The sequence below is a fragment of the Chenopodium album genome, chromosome 17 (assembly GCF_948465745.1).
Source record: "Chenopodium album chromosome 17, dcCheAlbu1.1, whole genome shotgun sequence".
NCBI classification, from domain to species: Eukaryota; Viridiplantae; Streptophyta; class Magnoliopsida; order Caryophyllales; family Amaranthaceae; genus Chenopodium; species Chenopodium album.
In genome coordinates, this window is record NC_137850.1 from 37982982 (window position 1) to 38008964 (window position 25983).

The 25983-nt window shown below is 33.9% G+C and overlaps 3 protein-coding genes across 3 annotated transcripts in view; 2 read left to right on the forward strand and 1 right to left on the reverse strand.

Annotated features, from left to right (window-relative positions):
- Positions 1-11855, forward strand: part of LOC145588924 (putative LRR receptor-like serine/threonine-protein kinase At4g29180) — a 33500-nt gene extending 21645 nt beyond the window's left edge. Inside the window, exons 2-13 of the mRNA XM_081645510.1 lie at positions 7588-8125; positions 8310-8767; positions 8861-8999; positions 9124-9195; positions 9288-9347; positions 9509-9613; positions 9723-9902; positions 9995-10199; positions 10294-10420; positions 10509-10565; positions 10669-10858; positions 11265-11855. Of these exons, the coding sequence (XP_081501636.1) occupies positions 7588-8125; positions 8310-8767; positions 8861-8999; positions 9124-9195; positions 9288-9347; positions 9509-9613; positions 9723-9902; positions 9995-10199; positions 10294-10420; positions 10509-10565; positions 10669-10858; positions 11265-11673 (2540 nt within the window). The 3' untranslated portion in view covers positions 11674-11855. The remainder of the gene's footprint in view (positions 1-7587; positions 8126-8309; positions 8768-8860; positions 9000-9123; positions 9196-9287; positions 9348-9508; positions 9614-9722; positions 9903-9994; positions 10200-10293; positions 10421-10508; positions 10566-10668; positions 10859-11264) is intronic.
- Positions 11856-12127: 272 nt separating this feature from the next.
- LOC145589639 (putative LRR receptor-like serine/threonine-protein kinase At4g29180) lies at positions 12128-22894 on the forward strand. Its single transcript, XM_081646300.1, has 13 exons — positions 12128-12841; positions 18048-18594; positions 18986-19461; positions 19555-19693; positions 19777-19848; positions 19941-20012; positions 20188-20268; positions 20378-20536; positions 20638-20854; positions 20946-21072; positions 21424-21480; positions 21589-21778; positions 22202-22894. The coding sequence occupies exons 1-13, from the start codon at positions 12703-12705 to the stop codon at positions 22608-22610; spliced, it is 2685 nt and encodes an 894-aa protein (XP_081502426.1). The 5' UTR covers positions 12128-12702; the 3' UTR covers positions 22611-22894.
- A 1090-nt stretch (positions 22895-23984) lies between these two features.
- Positions 23985-25983, reverse strand: LOC145587909 (patellin-4-like). Its single transcript, XM_081644565.1, has 4 exons — positions 25007-25983; positions 24771-24895; positions 24539-24683; positions 23985-24437 (listed from the first exon to the last, which is right to left on the reverse strand). The coding sequence occupies exons 1-4, from the start codon at positions 25880-25882 to the stop codon at positions 24180-24182; spliced, it is 1404 nt and encodes a 467-aa protein (XP_081500691.1). The 5' UTR covers positions 25883-25983; the 3' UTR covers positions 23985-24179.

Sequence of the window (25983 nt, forward strand, 5' to 3'; positions counted from 1 at the left end):
TACCACAAAAGGTACACATCTTCATGCTAGGAAGCTCAACATATTTCTTTTGTTTTCCTTTTCTCTTGGTCATATAACCAAGTCCTTCTGTTCTTTTTCCTTGAGCTTCAGCAATCCATTTGGGTATAACTTTTGGGTCAATACTCCTATCCTTTCTAGCATTCAGTTCATTTTCAAGTTGATCCTTTTTATTCCTTAAAGTCGAAAGTTCATTTTTCAGATTTTCAAAATCAACATTGAATTTAAGCAACTGATCACTCGAGGAACTGCTAGAACTGATATCAGAGTTCATGAGCTTATACTGAGTTAATTCAACATTCAAAAGAATACTTTCATTCTTGATTCTATCAGCTATCTCTTTTATGTGTTTATACTTAATATTCAGCTCTTGCAATTTGCTTTGGGACTTGGCATATGCTGTTTCAAACCAAGTGCCATGTTCCTTGCAAACCTTAAGAGCCTTCTCACACTTATTCAGTTTCACACAAGTTTCTCTAAAGAATTCTTCTTCTTCTAGACACAAATCTATTAAGACATCTTTAGAGAGAGTTTTAAGCTGTTTAGGATCAAGAAATACCTCTTTGTGGAGTTCCTCAAGGTAGGCCTTTTCATCATCTGATTTGGCTATTAGACACAAATTGGCTGTCTCCTCTTCTGGTTGGTCATCCTCATCTTCTTCACTGTCAGAATCACCCCAAGCTGCTATCATGGCCTTTCTCATGTCCGATTTTTGAAAGTTTGCTTTGCTGAATTTTTCCTTTCCTTGCTCCTTGCCCTTTCCTTTTCCTTTATCATTTTCCCAAAGGGAACAGTCCCTGATAAAGTGATCTGGGGATCCACACTTGTGGCAGCTGTAGTCAGGTTTGGCATTGGAGTTCTTTTTCCCGAAGTTCCTTGAGGTGCGGCCTTTCTTGAATATCCTTTTGAACCTTCGAACGATCATGGCAGCTTCATCCTCGTCCACTTCTGAGTCTTCCTCCTCCTCTGCTTTCAGAGCCAACCCCTTGTTCCTCATGGTTTCAGTGTTGACTCCAAGGTGCAACTCGTGGGTCATGAGAGAGCCAGCAAGTTGCTCGATGTTGAACTTGGTGAAGTCCTTAGTTTCCTGTAGGGCTGTCACCTTAGCTCTCCATCTCTCGTCCTGTGGAAGACTTCTGAGAACCTTCCTAACCTGCTCATCTGTAGGAATCTGTCTACCAAGGGAAACCAGCTCATTTATGATGTTAGTAAAACGAGTTAGCATCTCCTGGATGGTTTCCTTAGGTTGCATCTCGAATCTTTCATACTTAGACATAAGTAGATCGATTTTTGAGCGTTTAACCTCATTAGTTCCTTCATGAGTAATTTGCAGCAAATCCCAGATTTCCTTAGCGTTCTTGCACCCCATAACACGATTGTGCTCATGAGGTCCAAGCCCGCAATGGAGCAATTTCACAGCCATAGCATTGATTTCCATTTTGTCAAAATCCTCTTTCTCATATTCAGACATGGGCTTAGGGATTACCTCATTCTGAGCGTTTGTCTTGGTGACTTCGAAATCACCAACTTCAATGACCCTCCATACTTGGTAGTTCTCCGCCTTGATAAAGATCTCCATACGGTTCTTCCAGTAGGTATAGAACTTCCCGTTGAACATCGGAGGTCTCTGAGTTGAGTATCCTTCCTCGAGCTTTTCGTGAGTATTCATTTTCTCCAAGACCTTTCTTCTTCAGGGTTTCCTGATTCTCTTAGAAGTTAGGCTCTGATACCAATTGTTGTTTCAATGAATACTACAAGAAGGGGGGGTTGAATTGTAGTATGAGAGTTTAGCCAAACTTTTTGCGGAATTAAAATTAAGTTAGCTAAAGGAACTGAGAGATTAACTGAAGGAACTAAAGAATGCAAGAGAGATTTTACGTGGAAAACTCCTTGGCCCTAACAAGGAGAAAAACCACGACCACTTGGGATTTTGGGAAAAGAATCTTCACTAGAATAGGGCAAATGATCCTATTACAAGCTAAAGACTCAAACTCAAGTTGCGCTACGAACTTGAGACCCTGAGGAACAAGTCACCCAACTTGTTACTCTTCTCTTCTCTTTCTCTCTTCTCACTTCTCTGTTCTCTCTTCTCTTTCTCTGTTCTCTCTTCTCTTTCTCTGTTCTCTCTTCTCTTTCTTTTCTCTTTCTCTTCTCTTTCTCTTTTCTCTTTCTCTTCTCTTTCTCATACACAAATGTTCACTCGAACTTCCCCATTCCCCAATTACAACTCGAAAGAAAAACAAACTCTAGTATAAGAACATTAAGAACACTCTAATCAACTTATGTGGAATTGGACGCTTGACTCAATTAAAAGCTTGAAAACTTATGTGAGCAAGGACAAGTTTTTCCAACAGAAATCAAGAGCTATTTATAGATCACAAAACGCCTTGGAAAAACTTCATTGTGCTGCAAACCCATTACGCCACTACTCATGCCCACTAAGAAGATCATGTCCCTTAATTTAAGGAACCATGAACTCCTCAATTTTGCAGAACCACGACTTGAAGAAGAACGTGGGAGAGTAGGCCGCAAGTTTTGGAAAACATGGTGATTTTATTTTTTTCAGAAGATAATTTCGAAAATAAGAAAATAAAATAAAATCTTTTTGCACAAGATATTTTCGAAATTCAGAAAGAAATAAAATCCCTTTCAAAAGATAAACGTTTTAGATTGCAACCGTTTTCCTAAAAACTAGCATGCACAGTTTTATCTTCTTAGACCAATTCCACACAGATTTTTCGAGTGCCATTTAATATCTTATACTTACATAAATCCTAAAATATAAAAATATATTTAGTCTTCATGTTTCTCTGATGAAGCTTCTACTCCGAGGCTTCTGTTCCTTGGAAGGAACTTCTCTTCTCTGATGAGGCTTCTTCTCTGAAGCTTCTGTTCCCTGAGGGAACCTTCTCTTCTCCAGTCTTCATTTCTGAAGCGCCAGTTCCTGTGAGGGAACTCTTCTTTTTGGATAGCTTTGTTTCTGGCTTTCCTGTTCCTCATGGTATCTTTGCTCGACACTTAATTCTCCTAGTCTTTGCACTGATCACACACTCAAACAATCAAGCCTTTATTAGTATGTAAGTAAGTGAGGTTGTGTCATCATCAAAATCATTAAGTCCAACAAATACAATCAATCCAATATCAATTCAATCAAGTAAAACAACTTTTCAATTTCAATTCTTGATTTATTAGTTACAAGAAATTCTTGATTTATTATTTATTTCTTTAACTACCTCGGTGTATAAACACCTTGAGTGCATAAGGCACCCCAAAACCTTAACCTCGTCTTATAAGACTTAAATTCTTCCTTTACTCATCCTGCTTGCATAATCATGAATGAGCAATAATTTAATCTTTACACCAATAGCATACCTTTGCCTTTAAGCGTACCTTGCATAATTAGAGCACAAATAATACTTGCAGTATAAACTAGTACACATCATTTGAAATTCACAATGTATAACCAAACAATTTAACCTAGTCAATCCTATACATGATACTAAGTTCTCGATCCGTCCTTAAACATGCACCTACAAGCAAGGTTTCGTAACTTGTACGTACCTTGAGTAAACGAATTGGTATGCCACTTTACTATCTAGAAATCACCTTCAATAAACTCCTCTCCTAAACCAAACAATAACATCTCAATCAATACTCAATCAATCAAATTTACAGCAATACTAACTTACTTTAAAATAAACCTTCAAAATCCAAATCAAACAACACTTTAAAACCTTCCCTTTAGTTAAAATTAAAGGCTTATATATAGTTCTTTAAATTTTCATCATAAAAACCTTAAAATACACTCTTATACGTGAAATTACAGCAAGTTTAAAGTTTAATAAAAAATCTTAAAATTATTTAAAAACCCCTAATAATCTCCCTTTTTAATGGGTGATTAAACCCTCTTTATAAAACATCAAAAGTAGTACTTAGAAACTATTTCCAACACTTAAAACTTCAATAAAAACATATATTTATGCTTAATTAACTTTAAACATAATTAATTTTATTAATCAAACTCAAGGATAATATTTTAAGTATAAAAAAAACTTCGTTAAAATAAAAAACTGCCCGAAAATCATATTTAAAGGCTGAATTTGGCTACGATAGGGTGGTGCTCATTACCAAAGGTATGACTCTTTCTTAAAACGTTGTTTCTACATGGAAAACTGTACTTTTTTTATCAAAATCGGATGAGTTTAGAACCTGACCGGGATTAAAACGGGATTACTATTAACGAACGAAAATCTAAAAATTAAAACACGAATTTACATGTTCAAAATAATCTGGAATTAAGTTAAACTAATCATTATTTATAATCACCAAAATTTCAAAACATCATTACTATAAAAGCCGTAAATCAATTGTTCATAAAAACTCTAAAATCATGATTTTCAATAATTAAAAACCCTAGGTTATAAAATTTACAAAATCTGAAAATTATGACATTTATAAAATCTGAAAATTCATCAAAATACAATTTGATACTAATTTAATTAATTTCAAACAGTTAAATCAAAATCCATAAATCAATAATTATAATTACACAAATTAATAAAACAAAGGGGAAAGAAAATAAGACTAACCTTTTTGTGTGGGAAATCTTTGGGGATTCATGGGGTATTTATAGGAGATAATTGTAGGGTAAATAGGAAGATTGGGTCTCATAAAAATAATGGGTTAATTAAGTAAACAAATGGGTTAGGCTTGTTTGATTGGACATAAATTGTAGAATAAAGGTGCATAAAATAATTTGTTCAAATAATTTTCGACCCAGATTAATAATTTGAAACTTTTGAAATTAAATTCTGGAAAATAACAAATAAATATTATAAATAAAATAAAATTCCATTTATAAAATATTTAAAAAATACGGGGGATTACATATACAAAAATTCTCACCCTGCTGGTGGGTTAGAAAATTAAACCCACCGGCGGGATATACACAAATTTTTTATGCTTTCGCAAACACACACATATAGTTTTTTTTTTCTTTTCTCAAAGTTTTTTTTTAGAATCTTTATGTAACCTTGCGCCTCCCACCAATAGTAGCAATCGCGAAAACCGCCTCCTGGTGGCAATTGCATACACTACCGCCTCCCACTACTGACAATAACCACACATGCCAACCTACTCCATGTGCCGCACTCTATTTCCACCTCCCCATGACCAACAATGATTCTTACATTCCCCCATTGGTTTTTCTACACATAATCACATAGATTTTGTTTTGGTGGTGGCAGTGGCGGATCTACATGTGTGCACACTGAGTCACGTGACTCAGCAGTGCCAAAAAAAAATTAAAAAAAAAAAACTAAAAATAAGAGAAAATGGCCAAAGGCCCAAAACGCGTGAAACTAAAATATTGGAAACATCACAACCCTAAATCCCTCTCTCACGGCCGTTCCTCCTCCTTTTTTCTTTCTCTCTCCTCTTTCATTTCTCTTTCCTCACGCTTCTCCTTCTCTTCTCCTTCACTTTCCTTTTCTCCTTCACTTTCCTCTTCTCTTCTCCTCCTTATTCAGTTATTTGTCTCGGAAATTTCCGAATGTTTAGGTGGTGGTGATAAATTTAATGGTTTTCAAGGTCGAATTCTACCATGAAAAATCTAGATCTAGAATTTTTATGGTCGAATTCGGCCTTATTAAACCAAATTCGAGGTAATTAGAGGTTTGAGACTTTGAGGTATGGTTTCGTGTTTCGTGTTTTTTTTTTTTTTTTGGTTTCGTTTTTTTTTTAAGTTTATTTCCTTTCGGTTTTTTTGTTGATTTTTGTTGTTTGTTTTAGTGGGTTTGATTTTCGTTAATTTCTGGGTTTGATTTGTTTTTCTTTGAGTTTTGGGTTTGATTTTATGGCAAATTTTGGGTTTGATTAATTTATTTTCGTGTTATATTTGGGTAAATTTGTGGTTTGATTTTCATTAATTTTTAGGTTTGATTTTCGAGATGAAATTGTTTGATTTTTGTTATTTTTGGATATGATTTGTTGATTTTTTGGGTTTAATTTTGTTGGAATTTCATGTTTGTATTCTTGTAAATTTTGTTAAGGGGTGGCTTTTGTGGTGTCTTAATGTGGTTTTTGCGGTAAATGGGTGAGATTCTAGGGTGGGCAGTGGTGGTAGGTAAAGGTGGATTCAAATGGTGACTCACATGTACAGCAATCCTGGATCCGCCACTGGGTGGTGGTATATCAGAATAAGGTCAACTTTTGCACATCTCTTTTGCTATCAAGTTTGGTCCTCTTATTGTTGCATCACTTGGAATTTTTGTAGAGTATTAATTCTTGCCACCTGATTTCTCTTTTGAGAATTGATTGATTTCAAGCGGTGGAAATTAATCTTTTCTTGCGCAATTTTATTTGTTTTTCTTCAAATGTGATTTCACGTAGTAGTGTAGTGTCTTCTCCCCGATGATGGTTTGTTCCCTTAGATTAATCTTCTCTGGATCTGCAACTTGGCCCAAGTATATGTATGACTCTTCTCTTTCTCCTCCGGCCTAAAAGCGCATATCTTTACTATACGTAGGTCGTGGTTGTTGCTTCTCATCGTCATCACCGGCACATGTCTACTACTTCCTCCGTGTTTTTTCAAGTGTTACACTTTCCATTTCCGGCCGTGTTTTTTTAAGTGTTACACTTCCTTTTTTGGAAAAAAAATTACATTAAAATATTATATCTCTCTCCTCTTATGGTCCCCACCCAAACCCACTACTACTTTTTTATTACTTATATTTCCTCTCACATTCATTATTTTTCAATAAACTATTAAACCCACTATCTTTCTTTTACAATTTTTTAATACTCTAACTACCCTACTTACCTCTTATTTTATTTAAGTTAATTAAACTGCCTAAAACTATGTGTCGGTCAAACTGTAACACTTAAAAAAACACGGAGGGAGTACTTCTCTTTTGATCATGGGTTACTATACTATCCTTAACGTTAGATGCGTGATTCAGATCCACTCTAAGCATAAATATTGATCAATGGAAATCACTCAAATCAAGGAGTTTATGTTATCTAAGAGTTCTAAATATTGAACAAATGAATCAACTCATGACCAAGCTCGGACTTCAGTCTCATTCTTCACTCTTGAGGGGGAGTGATGAAATAGAGAATATGAATATTTTCTTTATGTTGTTTGTCTGTTAATAATGTTGTGCATCTTTCCTTCTTTTTGTCTATTTTGTATGAGCTAGAAGATAATTGGTGGTGATGCATGGCTTTACCTACTAGGTTTTTATCTAAAGGTGACTTGTGTAAGGTGAAAAAATCATTTTAGCAGTCATTTAGAAATGATACAAAAATGCTCAACGAAAAGATCTTGCTTAAAATCATATTTGTTGCTGTCCTGTTTTTGCTAAAATAAAGATCGTACATTTATACTTGTCAATTTGTCATCATTCTTTCTCTCTCTCTCTAAGTAAGGAACATGATCCAATAATTATTATTAGATCATATCTAACATCAGAAGAACATATTCCTACACATTAGTTTATAACTAACCACTAACAATTTGTAGCAAATATTCCAAACAAATATGTTAACTTTTGTGTTGATTGGTAACAGGATTCATAAGCATTGATTGTGGGACGAGTGCAAGCTACACAGATAGTTCTACAACATTGTATTACACACCAGATGAACATTATATTGACAGCGGAATAAATATGGACATTCTTCCAGAATACAAATCAGACAGCTTCAAGCAGCAGTACACAAATCTCAGAAGCTTTCCTGAGGGAACCAAGAACTGCTACACTCTGAAACCATCTCAAGGGAAAGGCAGAAACTATTTGATCAGAGCTTATTTTATGTATGGAAACTACGATTCCCAGAATAAACCTCCAACATTTGATCTTCTCCTTGGGGTTGATTTATGGGGCACTGTCAAATTAGATAGTTCATCTGACAGAGTGAGGAAAGAAATCATACACACACCATCCACTGATTTCTTGTATGTCTGCCTCGTGAATACAGATTCAGGAACACCTTTTATATCTGGATTAGAACTAAGGCTTCTACCTGACTCCATCTATAAAAGAGAATCTGGCTCGCTTGATATTGTTTGTCGACATTACTATTCATTGAACTTGGATAAAATAAGGTAAGTTTAGCATATGGGTTTCTTTTTATTTTTTGACTATATAAATTGCATTAAAAATGGATGATACTCACTTTGAACAAGTACTAGTAGAGTTTATAACCTCAAAAAAGGAAACTATATAATATACCTATAAGTCTATAACCTTCATTATATTCTATGATTTTGGGGCTAATCTTTGTTTCAGATACAAGGATGATGTCTTTGACCGCATTTGGACACCTAAACGCCTAACTTCCGGGAGTTTCATTCAGACCACGTCCAAAGTTGTCTCGGATAACTATTTATTGCCATCACCAGTTATGAAAGCAGCCTTTGTAAATCAATCTATAAATTTATTCTACGAGCAAAAAAATGATATAAGCATAGGATTTTACTTCTTCCTCTATGTCGCTGAGATTTCAGAACTTCGTGAAGGTGAAGTAAGGGAACTTGCTATCACTTTAAATGGTGTGCAACAATCCAACACTGTGAAACTGCCTTACTTACAAACTATAACCATTTTCAGCTCGAAACCAATTACTGACTCCTATCTTAATATTACCATCCAAAGTACCAATAATTCTACCCTTCCTCCAATAGTGAATGCCATTGAAGTGTTTAACGTCGTACAAATTTCAGAACTGTCCACTGATGCAGCAGATGGTAAATTTTTTACTACATAATCTATCATTATTGCCGAATGATTAGTGAATGTTTGTCTTTTGATATGAGGTCAATTGGTTACACTTGTATTAGTTCATGCTCTCAACCAAATCAAGTCATTCTATAAAAGGATGAACGATTGGCAAGGAGATCCATGCTTTCCGAAGAGATACTCATGGGCTGGTGTGGTCTGCAACTATAACAGTTCCAATTTCTGCAGAATAACATCAGTGTAAGATTTGAAGCTAGCTGAGAAATTATGATCGTACTTCTTGTTTTAGTAGCTTTCAGTTATTCGTACTGTTCAATAGGTAATTAACGAGTTATGAAGTTAATCCGTTTAATTTTTTGATCAGGAATCTTAGTTCAAAAGGACTTACAGGACATATTGCAGCATCATTTGCTGGTCTTACATCGTTACAAAACTTGTAATGTTTTTTAAATCAGTGTTTTGATTTGAGGTTTGCATGCTTTCAGTCATTTCAAGCTTCTTATTTATGAGTAATATCGTCATTTTCAGGGATTTGTCAGACAACAACCTCACTGGAATGATACCTGAGTTTCTTGCAGACTTGCCAATGTTAAAAACTTTGTCCGTTTACTTTTCATTCCATCTTTCGTTTTCTTCTCCTCTCAGCTCCCACCGTCTGAAATTAATTGTGACTATGATGGTGTAATTGACCAGCAAAGTAACAGCTAAATTCAGACAGGGGTACATAATATGTTCAAAGTATGTGAAAGTATTAAGACAATCATTGTTTGCAGAATCATTTCAAAAAATAACTTCACTGGTTCAATTCCTGAGCTACTGCTAGAAAAATCTGCAGCAGGAACTCTGTCTTTAAGGTATTATTAGCAAAAGATATTCAGGAGCTTATAGCTTTCTCTCTTTGACAATTCCTCTTCCCATAAGCATATGTCTCTGACTTGTTTATGTTGTTTTGGCCGAGTTAAGTATGGAAAACATTCCAGCTCTATGTTCGAGCAAATCCTGTACTTTGCAGAAGAAAAAAAGTAAAGCACATGTAGCTCATGTAGCATCAATTTCTGCTCTACTGGTTCTACTTGTTGCAGGTTTCATCATTTGTTTTATATACAAGAAACGTATTGCCAGGTACAGTTCCGCATATGTTAAGTACATTACTAAATGATGATGTGATTTAAATCATGAAACTCTTCGAATTCTTTAGTTAATGAGTGAACCTTTATTCACAGACTTTATGAAAGACCAAGTCCATACCACGGCAAAAGGAAGGGTGAATTCACACGGTTTACTAATTCCGAGTTAACAAGCATGACCAATGCCTTCCAAAGAGAACTAGGAAGGGGTGGGTTTGGAGTAGTTTACTATGGTTGCCTAAATGATGAAACGGAAGTGGCTGTTAAAATGTTGTTCCAATCAATCGACTCTTCTGAACAATTCAAAACAGAGGTTTGATCAGAAAAATTTGGAAACTGACAATCTATGGTCATGGATGCTTGTTTCTTTTTTTATCCTTATTGATCCGCATTCATTTTAACAACAGGTTGAACTCTTAATGGATATTCGTCATAAAAACTTGGTCTCTCTAATTGGATACTGTGAAGAAGAAACAACCTTAGCTCTAGTTTACGAGTATATGGCTGGTGGAAACTTGCAATCTAATCTTTCAGGTATACCTTGCTAAATCTGTAACATTCATGTTATAACATTTTGTGTTAAGGGATATTCATGGTGCTCTTTATTACTTCTTTCTACCAGCTTCGAAGCCATTAAGCTGGAAATTGAGGCTCCAGATAGCATTAGATTCTGCACAAGGTCAGCAAGCAGTATATGTATATTTAAATTTTTGTTTGGAAATTAGAGGTTATATCAAGCTATGTTTAACCATGACATTGTTTAAACATAATCTTAATTGTAGGACTGGAATACTTGCACAACGGTTGCAGGCCCCCTGTAGTCCACAGAGATGTGAAAACCGAAAATATCTTATTGGATAAAAATCTCAAGGCAAAGATAGCAGATTTTGGTATGTCCAAAATGTTTCCAGATGAAACTAGAACCCATGTATCAACAAGGGTGATCGGTACACCAGGTTATCTCGATCCTCAGTAAGCACATCCTAAAAGCCAACCCTTTATTATGCAACATATTTGGGTTCAAACTGATGCTAAAATGTTAGGCAAGATAAAAATTTCCTTTAATTTTGACAGTAGGTTCAAACTGATGTATCACATTTTTCGGCTATTGCCATTTTTTCGTGCAAAGTGCAATGCTATTGCCATTAGTAGTTATACATGCATGTATAACCTTTACATTGCTATTACACAAAACTCAACCGTTTATGGCATTAGCAGTTCATTTATGCATAACTCATACTTGTTTATTAAGGATATGTGTTCTGATTCTAATCTAGTGCATATGAAAAATTTAATGAATTTTGAAACCAAAGCATGCTAGGAATTAACAATTGAAAGTGATGAGAAAAGTAGTATATTAACAATTCTCTTTGTTTAGGTATCATGAAACAGAGCATTTGAATGAGAAAAGTGATGTATACAGTTTTGGGGTGGTTCTATTGGAGTTAATCACAGGTAAAGAGGCAATGGTAAATATTGAAGAAAAAGTTATAAAGTTGGTTCAATGGGTGATTCCCGTTCTTGAAACGGGGGATATGAGGGAAATCTTGGATGAAAGGTTGCAGGATGTTCAGAACACGAATTCTGTTTGGAGGGTAATAGATATAGCTATGGCGTGTGTGAAGCGAACTGCTATGGAAAGGCCAACAATGAGTCAGATTGTCACTGATTTGAAAGAGTGCTTAGCTATGGAGATGAACACTGAACATGATACAACAGTTCCTGATGATTCAACAGAAATGTGCCTAGTGACCGCGAACACAGAAATGGCTCCAGAAGTAAGATAACAATAAGAGTCACATAATTTGTTATTTGCTTAATTGCGTTCCAGACATATGTCTTCCTATTTCGGCCTTGTTGCATAACTTTCATTGCTTTGTGTAAAACACAATTAGTACTATTTTCATTACCTATAGTTTTTGTGATGTGGAATCAGATTACAAAAATACATATGATGGTTTCTTTTTTCTTTGGTGGCTGTGCAGGCTTAATAGCTATTTAGATCTCTGTGATAGATTACTAAACGAGTGGCAATGTCACGACCTGAAAGATTTCCATTTTACCAGTCAATTTGCATTGATCCATAATGCAACATTTGCTAAGCTGACTGCAGTAGAAAGACCAACAAAAGTCACATTGTTACAGAATTGAAAGAAACTCAATAATAGAATATGATAATAGTTCAATTGAGCTGAGCCCGGCTAATACTTACACAGCAATGGCTCCTGCGGTTTGCTAACATAGCCCAAATGAGGTTCAATCCTAAAACTAATCGTCAAAATTTGCAAAATTTGAAGGTCACCATTTAGAATTGCCCATTAATAAAAATGAATACCTTCAAATTTTGGGTTATTTAAAATTGATTGAAAGTTGAAATTATTTAAAACAAAACTGATCAAATTTGAGATTACTAAAACTAATTTTTTTTTTTTTTTTTTCTTTTTTAATTAAAGACACCTAAAATAAAATAGAGGTATTATTGTTTTGGGAAGGACGACTGGACGAGTAGTACAACTTTTCTGCCAAATTTAGTCGTACCAAAAACAATAATTATATTGGTTCAAGTTGGTCAAGTTGCATGCAAATTGGTGTGACCTACAACAACCTAAAACAAAAATTCACAGGTTGTATCTTGGGCCATTCTAGTCCTTGGAAATTTACTCATTGACTCAAGGACATGACTTCACTTCTCTTGCAGCGTGTAGCTTTCGCCAGCTTATAGATGTTAAGCCCATTCCCAATTTCTTTAGCTATACAATGCTTGTTAACTGAACTCCATAACAAATTGTTATTACAAGTTCATCAGCTCTTATACAATGCTTAAACTCAATATTATAAGCTTGATTCTATTTCTTGGCACCACCACGACAACTGTCGTCACCACTACCAAACCACAAGGCATTCATCTATACCGGCATCAAAGGAGGCACCTTACAAATGCACGGGACACAACTGGTAACTCATTTATTTTTCCATACCACGTAGTTCTCCCTCCGTCTCATTATTAAATGATTGGATTCCCGATGTCAAAAAAATTAAGTTTTTATTTCTAAGAAAATGTACATAAATTGTTATCCTAATATATCTATTTTTATATATATTTCAAATAAATTATCCCAATATTTCTCTAAATTTTATGTCATCAAATACTTTTTTTTTCTTAAAAAACCTTTTCCGTAACACCAACTAAATCTTTATTAAATGTTATTGTATTCATTTTTTCCTTTACCTTTCCCATATAGAATTCCAATACTTCAAAAAATACTACATATTCTCTCCACCATTCTTAATTCCCTTAATGAAAAACCGAGCACTTAATTATTTGACAAATGGAGTACTTCCTTGGTTTCAAAATAGTTGCACAAAAATTAGTTTTAATAATCCGATCTTTATGTCATTCATTAATAATCCATTAAAAATTTTGGGTGGAGGGGAAGGTAGTACATGATGGGAGGTGGTGTATTTTTTCAAAAGGATATTGCTACGAGCGTTCCGAGACGTTAGATAAGGAATAATTATATTGGTTGAGATAGTATAAGTTAGGAATGCATGATAAAATCACGCGTCGTTCGGTGTAATTAATATTAATTTTACTCAAATATTTTCACTTTTAATTCTCTTATCTAACGCCTCGGAGCACTCATTAGCTTTTACTTTTTTTAAAATTTAAAATAAAAAAAAATTAGGCATTAACATGTGTTAAGGAACCACGTAAAGCAGGTTTGATAATTTGGCCCAACAAAATCAAATACCCCTTAAATTTGAGTTGCTAGAAAATAATTAAATGTTGGGACTATTAAAATCAAATGGCTTAAAGTTGAGGTCATTAAATCCAAAAAATTTCCTTCCTTTTTTTATAAACCCTTTTAGTTAAAGTGTTTGAAATACCGTTATTTATTCAATTCCAAAACATTAAAGTAACATAATTCCCATTTTTATCCTAAAATCTTACGCTAGAAAGAAATGGTGCAAAAGCTAATGAGCGCCCCCGGGACGTTAGATAAGAGAATGAAAGTGGAAATATTAGAGTAAAATTAACATTAATTACACCGAACGACGCGTGATTTTATCATGCATTCCTAACTTAATATCATTTCAACCAATATAATTACTGTTTATCTAACGCCCCGGGGCGCTCGTTAGCAAGATCCTTATTTCAAAATGGAGATAAACCTTATTCTCTTTACCTGATTTTTTCTGATTTTTTTTAATTTAAAATATTTTTACTAAAATTATTTTTGTTTAACTTTAATAGATTTATACTAAACTTAAATAATTTTATTGTCTTGCTATTACACCATGTTCTCTTTACCTTAATAATATTCAATATAAATAATTTAAGTGAAGGAAATTAATTTCAATTCATAAAAAAAGATTTCACTTCAATAAAAGTAATTGTTAATCAGTATAATCAATAACTTATAAAAACAAATATAATAGAGAATTAATGAAGATAAATTTTAATAAGTAAAAATAATTCACAAAGTATTGGGTGCGGCTTGATGTTTCGTCAATCAAGACTCAAGAAAGTATTAGATCACCGTCATCTTCTTGCGATGAAGAACAAGTTTTCACCCAATGACAAGTTAGTGGTGGTTACGGCGAAGGAGAGTAGCGGGATCATCCATGGCGGAAGAGAGAGAAAACTTGAGATTCTCGGATTTTTTGAAAAATGCCTAAAAATCAATAAATTGGGGCTTTCTTATGTGATGTATAATTGTTGAAATTAATTGTCCCATATGATTGTATGTTGAATTTTGAGAATTTTGATAACATATGCATGTATTTTGGTTGAGAAATGAGCAAGTTATGTTATGCCCATGACCTTAGTACGAGCACTTCATCAATGGAGGTACCACCATTGTTATACATATTATCAAACAAATTATATATATCTTCAAACAAGTTAGACATAGATATCCTCCATTGTCTAGATGATATCCTCTATTGCCTATATGATATCATGGTTGGATGATATCCTCTATTAGCTATATGATATCGTTTATGATTGTGTCTATGATATCCTTTATTGGCTAAATGATATCCTTTATTGGCTATATAATATATGATTGGATGATATCATCTATTAGCTATATGATTTTGTTTATGATTGTGTCTATGATATCCTTTATTGGCTGGATGATATCCTCTATGGGCTATATGATACCATATAGCCAATAGATGAAATCATCTAGCTAGTAGAAATATCGTCCAACCAATATAGGTATGTACCATATAGTCAATAAAGGATATCATCCATCCAATAAAGGATATCATCCAACTAGTAGAATTATTATCCAGCCAATACAGGATATTATATAGACAATAAAGGATATCATCCAGTTAGTAGAGGATATCATCCAGCCAGTAGAGGATATCATCTAGCCAGTAGAAATATCATTCAGCCAACAAAAGAATATCATATAGCCAATTAAAGGATATCATCTAGTTAGTAGAGGATATCATCCAGCAAAGGATGTCATCCAGCCAATAGAGGATATCATCCCGCCAATTGAGGATATCAAAAATATGCATTTTGTCAGTCCGGACTGAAAAAACATTTCGTCAGTCCGAACTGACACAATACCTACTCAAAATAATTTTAGCTCGGTAAATTTCAATTTAGCAAAAAATAAGGTAAAGGGAACAAGGCCTTGTATTTGTTCTTTCAAGTTACTTATTTTTAATGAGATTAACTTATTTTTATTGAATTTTTTTTTACTAAATACCATATTATTAAGGTGAAGAGAATAGAGTCATAGTATAATATATTTATATATGCACGCAATGTACGAGTAGTATGTACTCTTTTTGTTTCTAAATAAATGCATTGTTTTGAATGGAGGCCGCCCCAATTTTCATTTTTGAAAAACAAAGTAGTTTATTTATGGAAGGGACAAATTTGTTTTATATATATATATATATATATATATATATATATATATATATATATATATATATATATATATATATATATATATCTTTTTTATGCAAGCCAAATTAGTAATATTACATGCCAAATCACTACTACTTGAAGTAGCGGTTTAGTGATAAAACCGCTATTTCAAGTAGCGGAATTGCCGATGAAGTAGTGGTGTTGCCGATGAACAATGAAATTAGTTAAATTTATTAACCACTTTACCATTTGAGAAACGTATTTTATTATCAACAAGAAGAATTTTTATTTTGAATGACCCACTTGTCGATAAATTATATATAACTCTTATTAATAAATACTATGTAAAAAGTTAATATTACAAAAATGTATCCAACAACAGTTTCTGTAACACGTTATCTATTTTATGTTACTTGTTACTTTATGACTTTTATGCTCTATTTTACATTACTTGTTACTTTCTGACTTTTATGCTTGACAATAATAATGCATTAGTTCAACCATTTACAGCTTTAGTTACTAGTAAGTAAAAATATAAACAGAATATACCAATAAGTAAAAATTTTAACAAGTCTAACAAAATTCCACTTAAAAATATTTTGATTTAAGTATTAATCACAAAAGATGGTCAAAATATGTAACAAATGGGGAGAGAGTGAGTAATTGATATCTTTATTAGTTAGAGTTTTCCTCTCGATTTAAGGAGAAGATAATTGATTATCATCATTGTCTTTTGGTTCTTTAAACATTAAAAAAGGAAAGAAAAAAAAAACAGAGAGAGAGAGAGAGAGAGAGAGAGAGAGAGAGAGAGAGAAACTAGATGTAATTTGTGGGATATGGTGACAACATGTATGTAATGTTATTATAGGCTAGACTCATGGTGAGTTGGATCTCATATAATACTTTATTCTTTGAATATATATGTGAATTGAAGATTGTGTTAAAAAAGGTAAATGGAACAAGTAAACAAAAACATGGGAAATACTAGGTTTCAAAAAAAAAAAAATGTATGTAAATTTATGCCTAATCTATGACTTATATTTATGCTTAATTTATATGAATATAAAAGATATTAGTATGATGCAATTAAAAATCTAAAATATATGTCGGAACTTCAACTACAACTATAATAATTATCAAACATGCAAACAGTCGGAGATTGTATCCAATAATAAAGGTTCTTCTAAGTAGAAGTGAACTCGTTTAATTAAAAACAAAAGATTAATGTTTGTGGTAGTTAGATCTAATTTAAATCCTGTTTACATCACTTACATATTGGCCATGTCATATGCAATTATGCATGTGGCTCTATCTACAAAAAAAAAAAAGAATAGATGCATTGTTGCAACTGGATGACTGTAGGACTCAAATCTTGTTAAAATTATTATTTCCTCCGTCCTATAATATAGTTCTTATTTGTGTTTTTTCACAATATTTAAGAAATAAAAGAAGAAAGTGGATAGAGTACATTAATAAATGTGAAAATACAATCATAGACAAAAGTTAGAGAGAGAAAATGGAAAAAAAGTACATGACATGTGCAAAATTCAAGGGTAAATTAGGAAGTACAACTAATAAAGTTAAAAAATTGAGGGTATAATTGTCTTTACATATTATCCAAAAATAAAAACAAGAACAATATTTTGATTATTTAAAATAGGAAAACGAGAACTATATTATGGGATAGAGGGAGTATTAAAGAAAGAAAACCAAACTTGTATTCAATCCATTATAAACGAAACACACAACAAACAACAGAGTGTACATATATATAGTGCAAAATTAAGCTAAAAGAAAAGGAACATGATCCCATAACGATGAGTTAGTAAACACCCTACTCTTATGACTCTACTAACACAAACTATTTTATCACTTATTAAGAAAACATATTCCTATAGAGTAGGAGTTGACTAGCTACTCCCTCCGTCTCTTATTTTTAGCCCAATTGCAAATAAAAGGGTCTAGTTTATAAAAATTTGACCATGAATCCTCATTAATCTGTAGTGATAATATTTTTATGTGGATTCTTGTTAGAATGATTTCATTGTATATGTTTATTAAAATCAAAATTTTATGATTTTTATTCAAATAGAAATAGAGATATATACGTTCAAACACGTGTCTAGGAGACCATGAAAAGTCAAATGAAGCAAAAAGATAACTAGACAAGGGACAAAAGGAGTACTAACAATTGGGACAAATGCTAACAATTTGTAGCAAATATTCCAACAAATCTGTTGTTAATTTTGTGTTGACTGGTAACAGGATTTATAAGCATTGATTGTGGGACAAATGCAAGCTATACAGATAATTCTACAACATTGTATTACACACCAGATGAACATTATATTGACAGCGGAATAAATATGGACATTCTTCCAGAATACAAATCAGACAGCTTCAAGCAGCAGTACACAAATCTCAGAAGCTTTCCTGAGGGAACCAAGAACTGCTACACTCTGAAACCATCTCAAGGGAAAGGCAGAAACTATTTGATCAGAGCTTATTTTATGTATGGAAACTACGATTCCCAGAATAAACCTCCAACATTTGATCTTCTCCTTGGGGTTGATTTATGGGGCACTGTCAAATTAGATAGTTCATCTCTGAGAATCAGGAAAGAAATCATACACACACCATCCACGGATTTCTTGTATGTCTGCGTCGTGAATACAGATTCAGGAACACCTTTTATATCAGGATTAGAACTAAGGCATCTGCCTGACTCCATCTATAAAAGGGACTCTGGCTCGCTTGAAAAACTAAAACGAAGTTACTATATCACAAATTCGTTGAACTCGAATAAAATAAGGTAAGTTAAGCATATGGGTTTCTTTTTACTTTTTGACTATTGATTGTAATACATAAATTGCATTAAAAATGGATGATAGTCAGTTTAAACTAGTGCAAAGTAGAGTTTATATATATGTGATGATCAAAGTGAAAAAAGGAAATTATACAGTATAACGGTAAAACCTCTCATGATTGCTTTAAAAGGATTTAATATAATACTCATATAAACAAGATGCATCTTCATTGACCACAGTTAAGCATGCTTGGCTAAGACCCTTGATGTGCATTTCGTAACAATAGGCTCCTCCCTAATTTGTTTGGGGTCAGGGTGTTACAAATTTACAATAACTATATGTCTATAACCTTTATTTTAATCTATGATTTTTGGGGCTAATTAATCTTTGTTTCAGATACAAGGATGATGTCTTTGACCGCATTTGGAAACCTGAACAGCCAACTCCAGGGAGCTTCATTCAGACCATGTCTGAAGTTGACTCGAGCCACGATGATTTTTCATTGCCATCACCAGTTATGAAAACAGCCTTTGTACCAAAAGATCTTAATCAATCTATAAAATTATTCTACGAGCTAGCAAGTGGAATAAGCACAGAATTTTACTTCTTCCTCCATGTTGCTGAGATTTCAGAACTTCGTAAAGGTGAAGTCAGGGAACTTGCTATCACTTTAAATAGCGTGCAACAAACCTACATCGATACACTGCCTTACTTACAAGCTATAACCATTTTCAACCCGAAACCAATTACTGACTCCTATCTTAATATTACCATCCAAAGTACTAAGAATTCTACCCTTCCTCCAATATTGAACGCCTTTGAAGTGTTTGCTGTCAAAAAAATTTCAGAACTGTCCACTGACGTAGAAGATGGTAATTTTTTACCCACACAATCTATCATAATCGCGGAATGATTAGTGAATGTTTGTGTTTTGATATGATGTCAATTGGTTACACTTGAATTAGTTCTTGCTCTCAACCAAATCAAGTCATTCTATAAGCGGATGAACGATTGGCAAGGAGATCCATGCTTTCCAAAGAGTTACTCATGGGCTGGTGTTGTCTGCAACTATGACAGTTCCAATTTCTCCAGAATAACATCAGTGTAAGAACTTATGATCATACTTCTTATTTTAGTTGCTTTCAGTTAACGAGTTCTGAAGTTAATCCGTTTAATTTTGTGATCAGGAATCTTAGTTCAAAAGAACTTACAGGACATATAGCAGCGTCATTTGCAGATCTTACATCATTACAAATCTTGTAATGTTTTTTACAACAGTGTTTTGATTTGAGGTTTGCATGATTTCAGTCATTTAAAGTTTCTTACCCGTGGATTATATCGTGAATCTCAGGGATTTGTCAGACAACAACCTCACTGGGATGATACCTGAGCTTCTTGCAGACTTGCCAATGTTAAAAACCTTGTCAGTATACTTTTCATTATATCTCTCGTTTTCTTCCCCTCTCAGATCCCTCCGTCTGAAATTAATTGTGACTATGATGGCGTAATTGACTAGCAAAGTGACAGCTAAATTCAGACAACAGGGTACATTATATGTTCAAAGTATGTGGAAGTATTAAGACAATCACTGATTGCAGAAACATTTCAAAAAATAACTTCACTGGTTCAGTTCCTGAGCTACTGCTAGAAAAATCTGCAGCAGGAACTCTGTCTTTAAGGTATTATTATCAAAAGATATTCACGAGCTTATAGCTTTCTCTCTTTGACAATTCCTCTTCCCATAAGCATATGTCTCTGACTTGTTTATGTTGTTTTGGCCGAGTTAAGTATGGAAAACATTCCAGCTCTATGTTCGAGCAAATCCTGTACTTTGAAGAGGAAGAAAAGTAAAGCACTCGTAGCTCATGTAGCATCAATTTCTGCTTTATTGGTTCTACTTGCTGCAGGTTTCATCATTTGTTTTATATACAAGAAACGTATTGCTAGGTACAATTCCGCATATGTTAAGTACATTACTAAATGATGATGTGATTTAAATCATGATACTCTTCGGAATCTTTAGTTAATGAGTGAACCTTTATTCACAGACTGTATGAAAGACCAAGTCCATACCACGGCAAAAGGAAGGGTGAATTCACACGTTTTACTAATTCCGAGTTAACAAGCATGATCAATACCTTCCAAAGAGAGCTTGGAAAGGGTGGATTTGGAGTAGTTTACTATGGTCGCCTAAATGATGGCACGGAAGTGGCTGTTAAAATGTTGTCTCAGTCAATCCACGCTTCTGAACAATTCACAACAGAGGTTTGATCAGAACAAGTTGGAAATTAAATATCTATGGTCATGGCTGCTTGTGTTTTTTTTCCTAATTAATCCGCATTCATTTTAACAACAGGTTGAGCTCTTAATGGATATTCGTCATAAAAACTTGGTTTCTCTAATTGGATACTGTGAAGAAGAAACAACCTTAGCTCTAGTTTATGAATATATGGCTGGTGGAAACTTGCAGTCTAATCTCTCAGGTATGCTGTATACCTTGCTAAAATTATACTTCCTCTGTTTTCTTTTAGATGCAACACACACTTTTTCACGGTATTTAAGAAATGTGGGGTTCACATGATATAATACACTTTAATATGGGATAAGTGGTTGTTAGGAGTGTAATTTAGTGGGTCATGTGTTTTAAGTTAGGGAAATATTATAGTTTTTCCCTAAAGTAACTTTCCTTTTATAGTGTGTTGCAAGTATTGTGACATTTCCTTTTTAGGGAAGTGTTGCAAATAAAAGAAAACGGAGGAAGTAAGTGTTATAAGTCTTATAACATTTTGTGTTATGGGAAATTCATGGTGCTCTTCATTTTTTGTTTCCACCAGCTTCGAAGCCACTAAGTTGGAAATTGAGGCTCCAGATAGCATTAGATTCTGCACAAGGTCAGCAAGCAGTATCTGTAGTGTATACTTAAATTTTTGTTCGGAGATTAGAGACTATATTAAGCTATGTTTAATCATAACATTGTTTAAACATAATCTTAATTGTAGGACTGGAATACTTGCACAACGGTTGCCGCCCCCCTATAGTCCACAGAGATGTGAAAACCCAAAATATCTTATTGGATAAAAATCTCCAGGCAAAGATAGCAGATTTTGGTATGTCCAAAATTTTCCCAGATGAAACTCGAACCCATGTATCAACAAGGGTGATCGGTACACCAGGTTATCTCGATCCTCAGTAAGCACATCCTAAAACCCAGCCCTTTATTATGCAACATTTTTGGGTTCAAACTGATGCTAAAATGTTAGGCAAGATAAAAATTTCCTAGAATTTTGACAGTAGGTTCAAACTGATGTATCACTTTGGCTATTGACATTTTTTCGTGCAAAGTGCAATGCTATTGCCATTAGTAGTTACACATGTATAACCTCTACTTTGCTATTACATGAAACACAACCGTTTATGGCATGAGCAGTTCATTCATGTATATCTCATACTTGTTTATTGATTTACATATTAAGCAGCTAATACCATTATGAACATGTGTTTTGATTCTAATCTAGTGCATATGAAATATTTAATAAATTTTGAACCAAAGCATGCTAGGAATTAATCAAATTATTGAGAGTGATGTATAAATTAACAATTTTCTTTGTTTAGGTATCATGAAACCCAGCATTTGAAAGAGAAAAGTGATGTATACAGTTTTGGGGTGGTTCTATTGGAGTTAATCACAGGTAAAGAGGCAACGGTGAATATTCAAGAAAAAGTTATAACGTTGGTTCAATGGGTGATCCCCATTCTTGAAACGGGGGATTTGAGGGAAATACTGGATGAAAGATTGCAGGAAGTTCAGAACACGAATTCTGTTTGGAGGGTAATAGATATAGCTATGGCGTGTGTGAAGAGAACTGCAATGAAAAGGCCAACGATGAATCAGATTGTCACTGAATTGAAAGAGTGCTTAGCTATGGAGATGAACACTGAACATGATACAACAGTTCCTGATGATTCAACAGAAATGTGCCTAGTGACCGCGAACACAGAAATGGCTCCAGAAGTAAGATAAACAATAAGAGACACATAATTTGTTATTTGCTTAATTGCATTGCAGACATTTGCTTTTCTACTTTGGCTTTGCTGCATTCTATGCATGCATTTACAAACTATTAAGTCTGCAGGTAACTTCCATTCCTTTGTGTGAAACACAATTAGTAATTTTCGTTACCTATACTTTCCATGATGTAAAATCAGATTACAAATATACATATGTTGGTTTCTTTTTCCTTTGGTTACAAATATACATATGTTAGCCGATCCCAAATCATTTTGGGACTAAGGCTTTGTTGTTTTTGATGTTTTACAGGCTTAATAGCTATTTAGATCTCTGCAATCCTCTGCATTCTCAAACCCTATAGATGTCACAGTTATTAAGAGGTTTAAAATGTTATCCTCTCTAAATAAAATGTTTATACACACATATAGTACGTCTCTTTCTCATTGAAGTGTATACCTGAAGGTTTTTTACAAGCATCTAGTAGTAAAACAACTATCTCAAAAAACTAGACAAAATTATGTGATCCATTCCCAATTACACCTGCAAAACTTTCAAAAGAAACAGTTGTGGCCTGTGGGTATTCCCAGGCCTCAAGGAAAGCAGATTTCGGTTTGTCCAAAATTAGTCTTGATGAAATAGATCCTATGTATTAACAAGAGTCATTAGCACAACGGAATTGAATGCATTTTACCAACTTATATGATATGTAGGCGCATTTTGTTAAGGTATCATATTGCACAACAGCTGAATGAGAAAAGCGATCTATACAGTTTTGTGGTTGTCGTCTTGGAGTTAAACACAGGCTAAACAGCAATCATGAAAAAAGATGATGAGCAAACTAGTTTAATTAGATGGGTTGGTTAGTCCATTACTTGAAAGAGGTGACATTTGGAACATCGTCGACAAAAGGCTGCAAGAATTGCACAAAACCAATCATCTTTGAAGAGTCACAAGCATAGCTCTGGCATATGTTACGCAAACTGCAGTTGAAAGGCCAACAATAAGTCACATTGTTACAGAACTGAAAGAGTGCTTAGAAATGGAACTGAATGGAATAAACTGAATAATAGAATCTGATAATAATTCAATCGAGATGAACCCGGCTATTACTTACACAGCAGCAATGGCTCCTGCAGCTCGTTAACACAGCCCAAGTGAGGTTCCATCCTAAAACCATTCATCGGAATTATAAATTAATTTTTTTAACTTTGTATTTCAATGTGTGACACTACTCACACTTGTACCCAACAGGTTGGCATAAATTGTATAATTTCCCAGTTTGTTTTGATTTAATTTTGCTTTTCCTTCAAATGATAATGTTTATGATACAGTAATTATTCATTGAACAAGAAATATATAAAGGGTTTTTGAAATAATGCAATAATATATTTATTGGAGAAAAAAGATCCACAATTTCACTAAAAAGAATTGAATTAATCAGCCCAATGAGTACATCAAATTTCACCTAACAAAAGAATGAACCAAGAGCAACCTAAAAGAATTTCTACTAAACAAACAACCACAAATCAACATAATAACTTAAACATATAAACAAACACCCTATATCAGTCCTTAAATTTCTCAAGCAGAACAACATTTCTGATTGTTGTATCGATAAAAGGCGCGCTTCTTCTTCTTGGAATTGTTCTTAACAGTAAGCACAACCTTCCCAGGCTCATTGTTTCTGAATGAATTTCGAACCGGCTCTTCGAACGAATCCATCTTCTTCTCCTTCTGGATTATAATGGTGTAAGACCCTTCATCTGTTGGAATAAATTCCTCCTTATAACTCACTTCCCCTCCCAAAACAGCCAAGTCCCATACCAATGTTGCACCAGCCTGTTACAGGAATAAAAATTACCAATGTCAGACCAAAAAAATGACAGCAAATCAGTAAAAATGTAAAATTAAGAAAATAGGAACTTTTTTTTTTCTCATACTTCTTCTGCTAGGATTTCAATTGTTTCTGTTGATCCGGGTTTCAAGCAAATTTCTGTGACTACACCCTCTTCCGAGTTGAATTCAATATCATTTTCGCGGTTGAAGCCACCATACTGAATTGGAATTTCATCAAATGGGATGTACCTAAAAACAAACAATTATGTTAAGCATCTTGTAAAATTTGTGACAAATCAAGAAATCTATTTAACAAAAAAATTAAAGTTGACTCACTTGAGAAGAGTCTCAGTAACTTTAGCTGGCCTTGCAACAACAAACTTGCTCTTACTTCTTTGAGTCAAGAAAGGTGAAATAAGGGAGTAAAAAGCATAGTACCAAAATGGCACATTAATAAATACCTGTCACATAAAATAAACCATATAACATTAGCAAAAATTAGACCATATAATCCTACATCAAAACGATGCAGTATATAAATTAACAAATTACGCGAAACTATTAAGACTCACATTTCTAGCAACCAATTCAGGATAATTATCCTGAAGAAGTCCAACAGCCTTAGAAGTAGCACTTCTAATTTCCTTCTTAAAAGGACCAGGACAATTCTTAAGATCATAAACTTGAAGAATTGATGTAACACCTCCTGGCCTAAAATCGAGCTTTTCGATACCTTTCTCCATAAACTGAATCCTCCACCTTAAAAACTGCTCACTCTTCTCCTCACTCCCAAAAGTCTTCTGATACAACTCTTGATTACCAAACACCCCAAAAATATTGTAGCAAACCGGGTGATTTTCGCGGTCTTTACCATTCATATAAGCCGCATTCGCAAGATCCTCCCCTAAATCCTCCCCTAAAATGGATTGAATCTTGAAATCTTTCCTCCAAACAAGGGTTTTCTTGATCATTTCAAATGCATCATTAACTTTAAATTCTCTAGCTCTTAAAAATTTCAATAAAATTACATCAGTACCTTCTGAGCCTTTACTAGGCAATATAGGTACACCCCAAATGGAAATATTACCCTCATAATCTCCTTCGATCTTTGTCTCACCTTCCTCTTCTTTGCTCGACTCCTCGGCCGGGTTATCGACTTTCTTCTCCTCTGATTTAAATAGGGAATTGGTTGAAATGGCTTCTTCGAGTTTTGATTTGAGGTCGGATAAGGCCTTCCTTTCGCCGTCTTTTAGGTCGGAGAGGTAATTACTCTCCTCCCTATAAGATGAACTCTTTTCAACCAAATTTGGCTTAGGAGTATCCTCTACATTTTGGGTATTTTCCTCAACTTTTTGGGGTTCTTCTAAATCGACTAATTTAGCATCTTTTTCAGAGATTAAAACCTCTTCTTTCTGGGTTTCTTCGACTGATGAAACCTCAACAGTCATATTGAAATTTGAAGAACTAATCTTATAAATTAGAAGGGTAAAATTTGATGAAAATGAAGGGAATCAAAAACTCAGATGAAAATGTTGGGTGTTCTTGGAGA